This window comes from Chlamydotis macqueenii, chromosome 25 (assembly GCF_036417535.1).
Source record: "Chlamydotis macqueenii isolate bChlMac1 chromosome 25, bChlMac1.mat, whole genome shotgun sequence".
NCBI lineage: Eukaryota > Metazoa > Chordata > Aves > Otidiformes > Otididae > Chlamydotis > Chlamydotis macqueenii.
Genome location: NC_141580.1, coordinates 6,055,428 through 6,070,032, shown reverse-complemented (window position 1 = coordinate 6,070,032; position 14,605 = coordinate 6,055,428). Strand labels below are relative to the sequence as shown.

Here is a 14,605-nt window from a genome sequence, read left to right as displayed (position 1 = left end):
CAAGGGGAGCCCTGCTTGGAGTTGGCTTGTGAGGGTCGTGTTTTGGGTCCCACTCCGCTGTTAGAGTAGGTGAAATGAGGAGTCACTGCTCCCCCTCCTTCTTCACTACGTCTTCACTTCTTCTTGGTGTGAGATATGTTCACCTGATCCGTGTTAGTGTGAAGCAATACTAGGGCTGCATGGTGAAATGTGACCCTCTCTGTATATGGAATCTTTGATTATCCTGTTTGTTCTTATATAGCCACAGGCTTAGGGGAAACAGGAAGATATGTACATAGTTCTATAAGTTTTGTTTAAAGTTATAAACGTATTTGGGAGGTTTATTTAAGTTATTAAAAATGTGTTTGGCAGGATTCACTCCTGCCTTAGTAGTTTGACATAATTAAGGATTTTACCTGCTTAACAGCGCTGTTTCTTAAGACGGACACTTGACAGTGGAGCGAACAAAAGGCCGGAAAGGCGGGCTGGGGGCTGATGAGCACGGGCACGTGAACAACCCCAAAGATGGGACCCGCCGCTTCTGTACTTTTAGCCAATTAACACCTGTATAGTGGCCAGTGATACGGTTTGGCCAATCAGTACCTGCCGCGAACGGTGTGAGTAACCAAGGGAGTGTAGATTGTGAGCTCCCCCAAAAAAAGGAGACGGGCACGATGGGGGGACCGGGAGAGGTTATAAATACCGTAACTATGAACTAAGGGGTGCGCGTCTTGGTGGAGCGAAGACTCCCGGCGCACCCAGCGCTGTTTGCTTGTTCCTATTCAATAAATTGGAAACTATAATTGGAATCCTGTTGTGGGACTCAACTCATTTATAACATTGGCGTCTGCAGCCATTCCTCTCACAAGAAATCGTTCACAACAGGCAGGCAGACGCCGATCAGGGTCTCTTCACATCTCATCTCCTCTCCACTCCTTGCAGCCGGGCCAGGCCGAGTCGGGGCCAGTCGCCGCCCGGCGGGAGGCCAGAGGGTGAGGGCCGCAAGGCCCACGAGGCTCGCGCCTCCCCCTCTCTGCCCCCGCTCAGCTGCTTCACATCTTCTCTTCTTTTTTTTTTATTTTTCCCCTTAAATACGTTATCGCAGAGGCGTTATCACGGAACATTCTGCCACCGATTGCCTCAGCCCTGGCCAGCAGCAGGCCCGCCCTGGGCCCAGCCAGGCCCAGCAGACAAAGGGCCTCTTGCAGAAGCTGCCACCGTAGCTCCCCGCACTAAACAAAACCCACACAAGCAGGGTAGCTGTGACTTAGTCGCCATCACAGAAACACGCTGGGACGACTCTCATGACTGGAGAGCTCCAAGGGACGGCTCTAAGCTCTTCAGAAGGGACAGGCCAGGAAGGAGAGGCGGTGGGCTGGCTCTGTCTGTCAGGGAGTGTTTCCATTGTATAGAGCTCAACGATTGCGATGAGAATGTCGAGTGCCTATGGGTAGGGATGACGGGGAAGGCCAACGAGGGATATCTGCTGGGAGTCCATTACAGACCACCCAACCAGGAAGATGCACTAGATGAAGCGTTCTATTAGCAACTGGCAGAAGTCTCACAATCGCTAGCACTTATTCTCGTGGGGGACTTCAACTTACCGGACGTTTGCTGGAAATACAACACAGCAGAGAGGAAACAGTCGAGGGGGTTCCTGGAGAGCGCGGAAGAGAACTTCCTGACCCAGCTGGTGAGGGAGCCCACCAGGGGAGGTACCTCGCTCGACCTGCTGTTTACACACAGAGAAGGGCTGGTGGGAGACGTGGTGGTCAGAGGCCGTCTTGGGCTTAGCGACCACGAAATGATAGAGATCTCGATTCTCGGTGAAGTAAGGAGGCGGGTGAGCAGAACCACCACCATGGACTTCCGGAGGGCAGACTTGGGCCTGTTCAGGACACTGGTGGACAGAGTCCCTTGGGAGACAGTCCTGAAGGGCCAAGGGATCCGGGAAGGATGGGCGCTCCTGGAGAAGGAAGTCTTGAAGGGGCAGGAGCAGGCTGTCCCCATGTGCCGTAAGACAAACCGGCGGGGAAGACGCCCAGCCTGGCTGCACAGGGAGCTTTTGCTGGGACTCAGGGAACAAAGGAGAGTCTGCCGCTCTTGGAAGAAGGGGCAGGCAACTCAAGAAGAGTACACGGCTCTCATCAGGTCATTGTCGTAGTTCAGCCCCGATTGGACCAGACTACGCAGTCTCTCTCTCACTCCCCCCACCTTCTGAGAGAACAGGGAGAGAAAATATAAGGGAAAACGGCTCGAGGTTTGAGATAAGGACAGGGAGAAATCCTTAAAGTTACCGTCACGGGCAAAACAGACTCGACTTGGGGAAAACTATTCATTTATTACTACAAATAGCAGGATAATGAGACAGAGAACAAGATAACCTCCCCCCACCCCTCCCTCTTCCCAAGCTTAACATTATCTCTACCACCTTAGGCCCCCCCTTACTAACAAAACCACGACAGTCATGCAGAGAGAAAATGAGAAAGGCAAAAGCCCAGCTAGAACTCAGTCTGGCCGCTGTTGTGAGATAATAAAAAATGTTTTTAAAAGTACTTTAACAAGCAAAAGAGAACCAAGGAGAATGTCCAGCCTTTATTGGATGTGAGGGGGGAACACTGCCACCAAGGATGAGGAAAAGGCTGAGGTACTTAATGCCGTCTTTGCCTCGGTCTTTAATAGCCAGAGCAGTTATCCCCAGGGTGTTCAGCCCCTGAGCTGGAAGACAGGGACAGAGAGCAGGATAAGCCCCAACAATCCAGGAGGAAGTAGTTACTGACCTGCGACGCCAGCCGGACACTCACAAGTCTATGGGGCCGGATGGGATCCACCCGAAAGTACTGAGGGAGCGGGCGGCTCACGGCTCAGGCAGGTGGGCTCCTTGCTGGGTAAAAAACTGGCTGGATGGCCGAGCCCAGAGAGCTGTGGTGAATGGGGTCAAACCCAGCTGGCAGCCAGTCACAAGACATGTTCCCCAGCGCTCAGTGCTGGGGCCAGTCTTGTTTAACGTCTGCATCAACGATCTGGCTGAGGGGGTCGACTGCTCCCTCCGTCGGTCTGCAGATGACACCACAGTGGACGCGAGTGTTGATCTGCTGGGGGGTGGGAAGGCTCTGCAGAGGGAGCTGGACCGCTTGCATCGATGGGCCGAGGTGAACTGTGTGAGGACCTTACAGGTCTTCTCCAGCCTTAATGACTCTGTTTTGTCTCTGATTCTCTGAACGCCCATCACCCTGCGTACCCCAGCCCTGTACCCGCCGTCTTCCCCCGGTCACCGCACAAGCAGACGTACGAGCACAGACGTGCACGCACTGCAGGCACACATGCATGCACACGCATGCACACACACATGGGGCAGATGCTCACAGGCACAGGCAGGCTCACCCCTGCCCATGCGCACACAGGTGCTGTGCACGTGTACTCACGCACATGCACACGCGTGCACAGGCACACACCCTCACAGGCAGGTGCATAACACCTCCCGTTGCCGTAACACGTGTGTGTGCACGTGTGCACAGGCCCAGACACACGTGTGTGCACACTTCCACCCGCTTGCAGGACGCTCTGGGTGAAGAACTTGCAAATTTTAATGGTAATTTCAGAAGCCCTTTGTGGCCGCTAACAAAGTGACAACTATATACAAACTGTGCCCCCGCACCCCAACGCCCTCAGCAGCCCCTCGCTCGCTTCCTGCAGACAAGAGCCATCCTCAACCCTCGTCTTCCTCCAGAAGGACGGTCTGTCCCATAGGCAGCGTGCCCCACAGCCCCATGGACCTGAAACACCAGCAAGGACACAACATCTGAGGAAATAACAGCCAAGGAAAGCCGCAGCAGTTCCTACGTCACAACAAGAGCTGAAAAGGAAGCATCGTCGTGGTCCCCACTTACTTTGGCTTGGAGTCGTTCAGAATCTCATCTTCCTCTGCCTTCTCTTCATCGTACAGCTCACCAGTGGATTTTCTACGCTGGGAATCAAGGGGTTCGGACTCGTCGCCAAAGAGCGGCAGTGCGCTTTGTCGTAGATCCCACAGGATCTGGAAAGCACCAGGCAAGGGAAAGTTTCAGAGAGCAATACAAACGGTCGGCAGAGAGTCGGCACCTGCCCCCTACCCTTACCTGCGTGCTATCGGCATTATTGTTCTTCCTCCATCTCCGTTGCCGCAGTTTTTGAAAGAACCTGGAAAAAAAAAGGGAAAAGAAGGATAAAAAGTGGAGGCAGCAGCTGATGGCAGTTATTGGCAGGAAGGCTGCCTGTGCCCTGCCCTGCTGGGGAAGCAGCTACTGAAGGATTCGGGCAAGTGGCATTTACGGCACTGCAAAACATCTGGCTTTAGGGGCCTAAAGGGGGAGAAAAAAGGCTTTTGTGCAGCTGCACCCCAGAATTCACCGTTCTCGGTCCGTAAGCAGGGAGGCTTGGCCAGGGAGGGCTGCAGCGGGTGCCAGCTCCCTGCCAGCGCAGAACCCTCTACCTGCTCGGGGTGACGTTCCAGCTGACCCTGAGGAAGATGAGGAGCCCTACAAGGGAGGGACGGAGCTGGCTGACGTGGCTGGGATCGAGTCCTGGTTCAGCCTGGGTGTGAAAGGCATCTGGAGAGGACAGGAGCGAGCTCTTCAACAGCCTCTCTGGGGAGCGGGGCAGGGAGAAATAGGGCAGAGCCGTCCCCACAGCAGAGTTTTGCTGGGAACTGGAGCAGAGAGGAATTTCCTCAGGGCTGGGCAGCGTGGTCACAGGGATGTGGGACCACGCGGGAGCCCAGGGCCAACACATCCATCACATCCAGGCTGTAGCATCACCGGCGTGGAAGAGGGCTGCCGAGGTGGCTGGCTGAGATGAGAGTGCCGATCACTCGCCCTTTGGGGTCCCTGTTTTGGATCTCTTAAAAAAGCTACGTGTTTTAAACACAGGCTCGTGAGTCTTCAGCACACAGCAGCTGCGTGGTTGGGGCCCTCGGGGCTGAGGTGCTGTTCAGAGTAAAGACTGTTTGTGGCACAGCAGTGGCGCGGCGCAGGGAGGAATTACCATTTCCAGCAGGATTTACTGGTGCTTTGGGGTTGGGAAGTGCCTGCACGATTCTGGGAGCAAGCCTGGTGAAGGAGAGAAAGAGAGAGACTCGTAACATGAGGATTTTCTTCTCATACTCTGCAAAGCAAGGGAGTCCAAAAGATTCTCCCTCCAGTCGAGCCCCTGCTATACATGGCTAAGTCTGTGCCAGCATCTGTAGAACGAGCTCATCCTCCCTTCCCAACTCCCCACTTTGCCCTGCCTCCGGAATGACCTGAACTCCCAGAGCTCTCCTCATCTCGGCAATGCCTACGTCTGCCTTTCTTAGCTGCACAGTGCTTTGCAGGGTACTCCCCTTCTGTTTTACCCCAGCCTGAAACACGTAGCTTGGCTTTTACATGAATAAAAGTGGGGGTTTTTTCCCCAAAGAGAAGGGCCCCAAAGGGGGGCTGAAACTCTGTGGGCACCCTCTGCCCTGCCTGTCTCTGGCACTGCCCTGACGCACGCGGAGCTCTGGCACCCTGCAGAAGGACTTGATTTTGGCAAGAGGGAAGGTAGCAGGGGAGTTGCTGCAATGCTGAAAGCAGTTGGGGTGGGCAGGAGAGCAGAGCAGGGTCAGGAGAAGAGCCTGGGAGGTCACTCTCCAGGGCCAGGGACCGCGGGCTAAAACTCCGGGCTGGGCTGATGGCAGAGGCTGTGTTGGGAGGGAGCCACAGCCCCGCGCACGGAAGCTGTTAGGAAAGCTGCAAAGCAGAGCTGCGGGCAGGTCGCGCCGGGTGCCAGCACAACCCCGCCCTCAAGGAGCCTTGAACCCGTGCTGAGCTGTATGCATGCCGGGACAAGCTCCAAGGTAGGCAAAACATCTCCTGTGCTACCCGTGGGCTTCCGCAGTGGCACCCCAGGGCTCATAAACTGTGCCAGGAGGCGCTGCCCTGCCCCGCTGAACTCCAGCTACAAGGCTTGACTGACAGCTGACTGTCAAACCAGTTGTCAGCTTACCTCAATGAGACAAATCCCCAGGACAGTAGCCGTGATGACGAGGGACACCGATATGGCTAACAGGACCCTGAGGATGGAGGTGTAGTTTGGTTTCTGCTGGGAGAGAAGGAGAGGAAATCAGGAGGGAAGAGAGGGTCGCTCTTCCATCCCCCGCTGTCGAGAAGGACACACCCAGCAGCACCCAGTATCTCTCTCCTACCTTCCCTGAGGCTTCCTCGCCTGCTGGGGCCACGCTGCTGCAAACGTTCCCTTCTTGGAGACACCTGCCTGCGAGAGCATCATCTCGCCTCTCGCTGAGCCGCTGTACGAGCAGCCCCGTCTTGGCAACCATCTTTGCACAGGCCAGGTGGACCTCGGGCAGCCTGCAGTCCATCCTCAGGGTTCGCGTCATGTGGGCGATGAACTTCCGCAGGGCTTTGTCTTGGACCAGCAAGCGCAGGTGATGACTGACCGTGCTTTCAAGGAGGTCTCCTTGAGGCTCCGCACCGCCTGGGCTGTTGCGGCTCCCTGGTGCACGGAGGAAACGGGACCCTTTCTTTCGTGCCGGCCAGGGTGTTTCTGTGGTCTGAGGGACGGCCGGTGAACGCTCCCTTACAGAGGAGCCCTCTTCTTCAGCTGTGTCCTCTAGCATGGGGCTTGCAGTGGGAGGGCTGTTGTTAACCAACAGGTTAGAGAAAAAATGCTCGTTTGTCTTTAGCCTCTGCTCTGCTTTACGTTCTGTCGGCGTGGGCTCTCCCTCTGGATTCCCATTGCCAAATGTCTTGTCAAAAAGCGGATTCCTTTTCTCCAGGTACGGGCTGTCTCCCTGCTTCTGCTCACTGGAAGTCCAGGCAGAGTCCTGCCTTGGAGATGGTGCTCCCTCTGTATCTTCTACAGCCTCCACATCCTGCATCCCATCAGTTTTGTTGGTCTGTTCCACAGCATCAGAATGGCTTTGAATCTCTAAGGGCCCAGACGAATGAGAGGCTTCTGCCAGGGCGTGCAAAAGGGAATGTTTCAAAGGAGTTGGGGCAGGCGTTGGCAGGGGGGAGATTCTGTTTTCCACAGTCCTGATGCTTTTAGCCTTCTGCAGCTGCGTCCTGAGCTCGGCTGTCAGTGCCTTTGCTAGAACGTAGAGTTCCCTTATATCAGCTGCACTGGTCCAGCCCATGTGCTGAATGCTCTGCAGCATCAGCATCAGCTTCTTGCTGCTTTTGCTTTCCTGCCTGGGTAGGTGCTGAGGGGAATGTGAATTTCTTCTGGAAATGTCCTCGCCCGGGTTACTGAGATCCCCGTCAGTGCCGGTCAGGCCCAGGACCACTGTAAAGGTTACGGTTTCACGGTGTCCGAGCGAAGGCTCCTTGGGCTTCAGGTTTATCACGCTGCTGGCGTTCAGTTGTCTGGACTGTACCGCTTCCATTATTTCTCCCTGTGTCTCTGCCAGAGGATCTGTGCGAGCTGTAAAACACCAAGAGAGCAGATCAGTGACTTGGCACCACGAGAAGCTTTCAGCCAAAACACTGGGTCAAAGGTTGCTCCTGAGAAGCAGGCGCCCATCTTTAAGACCAGGGAGTGTGTAAACTGAGTGGTGGGTGTGTTGCAGACGGGAAAAGTCTTGTTAAATCGATCAGATTCTGTCCCATCGGGGCAGAACAGATAGATGTTTCTTTTCTGGTGTCTCCCAGGGCTCTGTTTGGATCCGTGGGAATGGGCTTGCTGTTGGAGAGTTTGCCATAGGTCAACGCAAGCCAGTGCTGAGATGCTAAAAGCACCACAAAGCTCTTAAACTGGGGGTGAGCCTGAAAGGCTGAATACCCAAAGACATGCAGTTTGCCTCTGGCTGGTTAGCCCAACTAGCCCAGCTAGCAATTTTCCAGCGCGGGTGGCAGGTCTGAGGTGCAGCTCAGCATGTGCCACCTTGCCAGAGCAACGCAAACAGCGCCAGGCACTTGGGCCGTGTCTGGGAGCCCTCTCGCCCCTAAGCTGGGACTGGCCAAGCTACGGTGGCACTGGAAAGGCTCAGCAGGTTGTCAGGGGAAATCTGGGGGGCTTACGAGCAGATGGTGCTCTCCAGCTGTAGGGAACGGTTCTGGGCATGCGCGATTCCCTTGCCTAGATGCGCTGTCTCGATCGGATGCCCGGCTGTTTGTTTAGCCCAGCAACCTATTTCTTCTCGAGAGGGTACTGGACACAGAAGATCTGTGCAATCACGTGTAACTTTTCAACCCCTGTTTTTTCCAGGTCACGTGCTCAGAGGGGAACCTTTTGTTCCTGGGGCTCCAGGAGCAGAGGCAGAGGCCTCCCAGGCCTCAGCTGAGCGGCCGGCACTGGCCTTTGGGCTGATTTAAAGGCCTCCCATGGATGGAACTCCTCAAGAGAGCTGCCCAGATTTAGTGTCCCTGGGACTGGCCAGGAGCCACCAGGCTGGGCCAATGCCATCGAGGTGGCCAGCGCTGCACACAGACTGGGGCCATGAGCAGCGTCTCCCAGAGCTGGAGGAAACCGGGCGCATTGGAGGAGTCTACAGCATCGGGACGCCTACCGCACTGGGGAGCTCTGGACGTGCACAGGTTCTCGCAGAGGAACTTGATGGTCCTGCACGGGGTTTCGATGGTTTGTTTCTCCTTGCAGAGGCAGCAGGCCACATCGCTGGGCAGAGTGCTAAAGAGAAGAGGAGAAAAGCCCAGCACCTCAATCCATGTCCTCAAGTCCAACTGAGGTGACACACAGAACGAGTCACGGTTTTGCTTGTATTTCTTCTACAGCTCTGGAAAACTTCCCACCCCTCCAGTTCTGATGGACAAACATGTTCTCCACATTTCTAACAGAGAATTTCTAAATTTCCAATAGAAGACAGACTCCTCTAGCGGCATCAAAATGCTGCCTTAACCTTTCAAAATGGAACCAATCCCAAAATGCAGTTTGAAACAGAAACACACCCCAACTCTTTCTAAAACTTCCCTTTGAAAAACCCAGAAAATATCGTCTAAAAGGTGAAAGCCTGTTTCTCAGCAGGTGAGTTTGGGAGGTTCCCAAAAGTAAACAGCAAACCTTAGGCTTGCTGGGGTTATCCTGATTTAGCGGTGAGCTGGTTTGTCTCCCAAGCTGAGCCCTTGTTTCAGCAATTGCCATCTGCTGGCGGCTGGGACCGAGTGCCTGCATACTCACAGCGTTTCCAAGTGGCCTGTTGTCACGAGGAGCGTGACCAGTGTCTGCTGAGTCACTTGAGTTGCACCCAGGTCTCTGAAAGGATGTGAAAAACCACGTTAAACTTTCAGGCGGCGTTACCAGAGCTCTGCTCTGAGAACAAGACCAGCACTCTGATCATTGTGCTGCTGCTTGCAGAGGGATCCACTTCTGCCTGATAAACAGAAACCGTCCAAAACCCTATCGCCTTTCTGCTTTGACCCATTCCCAGCCACGGGATCTGCATCAGGAGGGGATCCCACAGATCTCGTGGGAGATGTAAATGCAAACAGGGAGGATTCCCCGGCTCAAAACCCTCCTCTGCTCTCCCAGGAGTGCAGCTCCAGTCCTCGAAGGGAGGTGCTTCTTGCCAAAGAGGATGAAGCCACTGTGACCTTGCACAGAGAGATTATTCCAGTGAAAAGAGGAAATGTGCTGAGCACAAAGCAAAGCGGCTGCGAGCAGGAAGGACCTCTGGAAAAAGCCTGGACGTCTTCCTGCCTGAGGAGTCACACGGATGCCAGCAGGAGCCACAGGATGCTGCGAACCATGATCAACGCAGGGCATCCTCTGCCAGGAGCTGTGTCAAGGCAGCGCGGTGGGCATGTGGCTGCGCAGGAGCCCAGGACTGCCGGCGTGAGCGCCCCTAAGACCAGGATCCCACCTTCTCAGCGCTCAAGCAGGAGTGGGGGGCATTCCCAGACCCTGCAGGCCACTCCACAGCCCCAGACCTTGACATCTTTGCGTCCAGCTGCTTGGTTGCTCTGCAGCTGGGGACACGGCAGAACTGCTCGGGGTTCTTGGTGCCTCGGGCAGAACACAGCTGGGAGAAGAGTGAGATTTGCTACTGGATCTCTGCTTTCCTGACAAGAGGGCACTCGAGAGAGACAAAGATCTACAGGAATCTGGTACAAATGAGTCAATACTTACACAAGTTTGACTGAAGGCAGCTTGAAGAACGATGTGTCAGCAATAACCGTCAGGGGGTTATGGCTTAGGATCCTGAAAAAAACAACACACCACTGTGAGGGGGTGACGGGAAGGGCACGAGCTGTGTGGGCAGGGGCACGTGGGGACGGCCTGTCCACACGTCCTCTAGGAAGATAAAAATCCGGCTCAGTGCTACGCGTGTGAGGAAGGGCCTGGGATGAAGGCTGGAGGCAGGAACAGATGCTGATGGGCTGATGCACAACATACATCAGGTCCTGATTGTCTCCAGCCACAAGAGCAAAAGCCCAGAGGTGCCGCTTCTGGAAAACACCACATCTCTTTCTCTCCTCCTCAGCTCACCCCTTCTCTTTGCTTCCCTCCCCCACAACTTTGATGCTCTTTTGGAGTCTTACTTTCCCTATTTTCTTACATTTCCACTGTCCACAAGCTTTTACCATGTTACTGCATCCAGCCAGGCAAAGCTCTGGCCTAGTCCAACAGGAATTGTTGCTCATAAGTTGTTCTCCCACCTCATTTGCTCTGTCACCTGAGAAGTATCGCACTTTTCCGGAGAGCAGGGAGACTCTGGGCTTTTCCTTATGCGTACAAACCCTCGGCAGGCAACACGCCCTGGCTACCCACGTCCTTACAGAAAGCAAATCTGCTCTTCCCCGCCGTCACTGCGCAGTCCTGCTCTCATCTACCTTGACACAGGGGCACACTTACAGCTTCTGTAGAAACTGCATCCCGTGCCATGCCTGGAAAGTGCTGTTCCGGATCTGCGTGATCAGATTTCCACTAAGGTTTCTGGGGAAAAAGAAGATCACAGAAACAAATCAGGTCTGGCCTACAGCAAGCTGGAGCGAAGCAGTACGCATTTGTTGGAAACAGGAAAATCCAAGGTAGACTGGGGAAGAAACTGCTGTTTTCCCCTGGTTTTTTAACCTCTCAAGGAGAGGAAATGAAGAGCACACGTCTGCTTAATCTAGTTCTGTTCCAGGATACAGCAAGCCTTCAAGCCATGGCTTCTGTTATGGCAGCGTTTGGACAACCACGCTGTGATCTCGCATCCTGTCGTGGGTCATCCAGCCACCTGCACCGATCTCCTGCTCAGTTAGTCTTGTAGCAGGAGAAATGTCGGCATTGGTTGACAAACAACAGGAGCATTGTCCAGCACAAAAAGGGTTATGAACACAAACAGGCTGCACTACATACACGAGAAAGAGACTTTCAGAACTCACATAAACTCCACAAAAGGGACTGGCTCAAAAGCACGTTCCTCAATTGACTGGATTTTATTGTAAGATAAATCCCTGTGAAATGAAACACAAAATGTTAATCACATTTGCACTGGCATGTTTGCTTTCATTTGCTTTCACGCTGGCAGCGTATCTGTGTGACAGGGCTCTGATTCCACGTGGTGTTTATATCTGACATGAGCTTGCAGTGTCGTGCAGCCTGTGACAACCCTCCTGACTGGAAGGGGCTCCCAACCCCAGTCCGCCCGGGATTTCAGCAGAGGGAGAGGGAGTGCAAGCTCCTCTCTTTCCACCTGGGACAGCCACCGCAGAGGCCATCCCCAGGGCGATCGGCAATCTGGGGCTCTGTCTTCACCGCAACGGAGGTCTTTCCACCCAGACCCTAGCAGAAGCCAGGCACGCGTGGCCTTGGCCTTGCTCCAGGTGGTTCTCACCCCCAAAATGTTGCTCCTCAGATAAACAGAGCCGGGGCCAATCTCCCAGGCCGTGGGAGGTCACTGCTAGCTTGGCCTTAACTCAAGTCATCCAGCATCGGTGGGAAAGGGCAGCAGCCTCCTCCCCTTGGCCGGGTTTGGGGAAATGAAAGCTGCACCGTGTCCCTACGGGAACCTTCCCTCCGGGCACTACTGCAGCACCAGGACACCCTGCTCTGCTCTGGCCGTAGCCTGAGACCGAGGAGGAAGAAAGCGCACGTGCATGGGGCTGGGGAGAGCAGCAGGGGTCCAAGGGAGGGGGAGGCAGCAGCCCACCGCGGTGGGGAGAGGAGGGTACCTACAGGCGCCTCAGCAGGAACAGACCATCCAGCGAACGCCTCTTCACTGCCTCCAGATCGTTGCTCCGGAGGATTCTGGAACGAGCCAAACGGACATTTACTGTGACAGCAGCTGCTCTCCAGGAGGAAACGGGATTTTCAGGGGAAAAGATCCTACAGCAGCTTCACTAAAACGTCTCTTTGAGTCACTACCGGGATCATCACCACTCCTTGCAGGAGCAGGCACTTGCTCCTGGCCTGCTGAAGCTGACTGTAGCCCGATCATTGGCTGAACAGGCACAGGGACGGTCCCGTAGGACGCAAGGCACACAGCTCACGGCGTTTCTTGCCATCCCACGGAGCCCTGGGGATTCACACCCCTCCTTTGCTGAGCAGCTCCGCTTTGATTTCAGATGTGGGTGCTCGCCGTACCCTCGGCTCAAAAGCCACACCAACGGGACTGACAATCCCTGAACTCCCATACTTTAAATGCCAGAGGATACTTACAAGGTCTCAGCCCACGGGTATTCACTCCACGCTTTGTCTTCAATGGCAGGAATCAAGTTGACCGTGAAATCTCTGCAGGGAAATGATGGACACTGTCACCTGTCAGGAAGACCCCTGCCCCTGCCCATTTGGCTGCAGAGGTGGGAGCGAAATTCGCCTGGAGATGCAACAGCGTGGCCAGGCCGGCTTCACCCCTCGGCGTCCAGCGCGAGCCCCTCGACACCAAGATGTCTCCTGCCGGTGCCTCTCTCCCGGGAGGGGTCACCCGGAACAAGAAGCCAAGGAGGGGAAGATGGAAGGGGTCTGGCGGGGCCGACCACCGCTGGTACTCACAGGACAGAGAAGGCCCGGCGGCGCGTGCCCTGGGGGACGCTGGCCAGGGCGGCATGTTTGCAGTCCAACGTGTGCCGCTGGCAGTGGCAGGGGTGCGGGCAGGACCCCCCGCGCTGCCCCAGGCAGGGGACCGCCGCCAGCAGCACCACGAGCAGGAGCAGCGCGGAGGCAGAGCGCAACAGAGCCATGGCAGCGCAGACTGTGCCAGGGATCGCTGGGCGATGGCTGTGTTGTCCCAGGTCCTAGAATCATGGAATCATTGCACCACACAATAGCATCAGAGCGTCACGGAATCATTGCATCACAGAAGGGTTTGGGCGGGAAGGGACCGTTACAGCCCACCCAGCCCAACCCCCTGCCAGGAGCAGGGACATCTCCAACCCGATCAGGTTGCTCACAGCCCCGGCCAACCTGGCCTGGAACGTTTCCAGGGATGGGGCATCCACCGCCTCTCTGGGCAGCCTGGGCCAGTGCTCCAGCGCCCTCAGCGTGAAACATTTCTTCCTTTTATCCGGTCCGAATCCGCCCCCTGCTCTGCCTCCCCGCCAAACTGCCCCGCTGCTGGGGGTCCCCCCCCTTCCCGCGCAAGCGGCCCGGCCCCGCCGGGGCTGCCGCCCTCCATCCCTCGGGCCGCTCGTGGGGGCGCTGGGCCGCCGCTGCCGCTGCTCCCCCCGCCGCGGGCTGATGCCGGCTGCAGGCGGCTCTCTCGGCTCCCCCGGGCTCCCCGGGACCCCCGCTTCCTTCTCCCCCGCTTCGCCCCGAGGCGCTGGGCTGCGGTGGTGCGGACACCGCCGGCGCTGCCCCTGCCTCTGCCGAGAGCCCAGGCGGACGGGGGCTGGCAGCTCTGCGCTTCGGCCTCCGGCTCCGAGCAGGGCCGGCTCCGAGCGAGCGCCATTTCTTCCCTTCCAAATGCGTGAGCTTGCTCAGGGCCGTCTCCAGCTGAGTTTCTCCTCTTCTTGGGGGAGAAACAAATGTGCATCCACGTCCACACAATGTCCTGTGAAATTGCAACCTGGGCTCTGTCTCTAGCGCTGGGAAGGGAGCAGAAGAGCCTTTTCTCCTCGAAAGCTCAGGTTTTCACCTGTTTGGGGGTTTCCTGTGCGGTACAGGCAAAGGAAGTGTGAACCAAGAACTCTGTGGCCCCTGCTCGGCCGCTGTCACGCTCTCGTTTCTTGTCCCAAAGGCTCGGAGGCAGAAACAAACGGCACCGCGGAGGCTCGGAGCCTTCGTGCCCAGACCCGGATGACCCGAGCCTCACAGGAGACACGGATACGCTCATTTCTCAACACAAATGTCATGTCAAAGATGAAAATAGCACTTGTGTGAAAAAGCTGACAGCAAGGGGAGCCCTGCTTGGAGTTGGCTTGTGAGGGTCGTGTTTTGGGTCCCACTCCGCTGTTAGAGTAGGTGAAATGAGGAGTCACTGCTCCCCCTCCTTCTTCACTACGTCTTCACTTCTTCTTGGTGTGAGATATGTTCACCTGATCCGTGTTAGTGTGAAGCAATACTAGGGCTGCATGGTGAAATGTGACCCTCTCTGTATATGGAATCTTTGATTATCCTGTTTGTTCTTATATAGCCACAGGCTTAGGGGAAACAGGAAGATATGTACATAGTTCTATAAGTTTTGTTTAAAGTTATAAATGTATTTGGGAGGTTTATTTAAGTTATTAAAAAT

General features: G+C 55.6%; 1 protein-coding gene across 1 annotated transcript; it reads right to left on the bottom strand.

Annotated features, from left to right (window-relative positions):
* Positions 1-3,688: 3,688 nt before the first annotated feature.
* LOC147597795 (leucine-rich repeat-containing protein 37A3-like) lies at positions 3,689-13,115 on the bottom strand. The gene is made up of 14 exons (XM_086766440.1): positions 12,928-13,115; positions 12,595-12,666; positions 12,112-12,183; positions 11,319-11,390; positions 10,804-10,884; positions 10,078-10,149; positions 9,130-9,204; positions 8,504-8,622; positions 6,182-7,419; positions 5,983-6,078; positions 5,002-5,066; positions 4,057-4,158; positions 3,870-3,941; positions 3,689-3,755 (listed from the first exon to the last, which is right to left on the bottom strand). Exons 1-14 carry the CDS (start codon positions 13,113-13,115, stop codon positions 3,689-3,691), a joined length of 2,391 nt encoding a protein of 796 aa, XP_086622566.1.
* Between the last annotated feature and the right edge of the window lie 1,490 nt (positions 13,116-14,605).

Coding starts and splice junctions, on each gene's coding strand:
- LOC147597795 (XM_086766440.1), bottom strand. CDS start 13,115: ATGGCTCTGTTGCGCTCTGCCTCCGCGCTGCTCCTGCTCGTGGTGCTG. Junction 11,391..12,111: donor CTGTTCCTGCTGAGGCGCCT/GTAGGTACCCTC, acceptor TTCATTTCACAG/GGATTTATCTTACAATAAAA. Junction 10,150..10,803: donor ATGCAGTTTCTACAGAAGCT/GTAAGTGTGCCC, acceptor TGTTTTTTTCAG/GATCCTAAGCCATAACCCCC.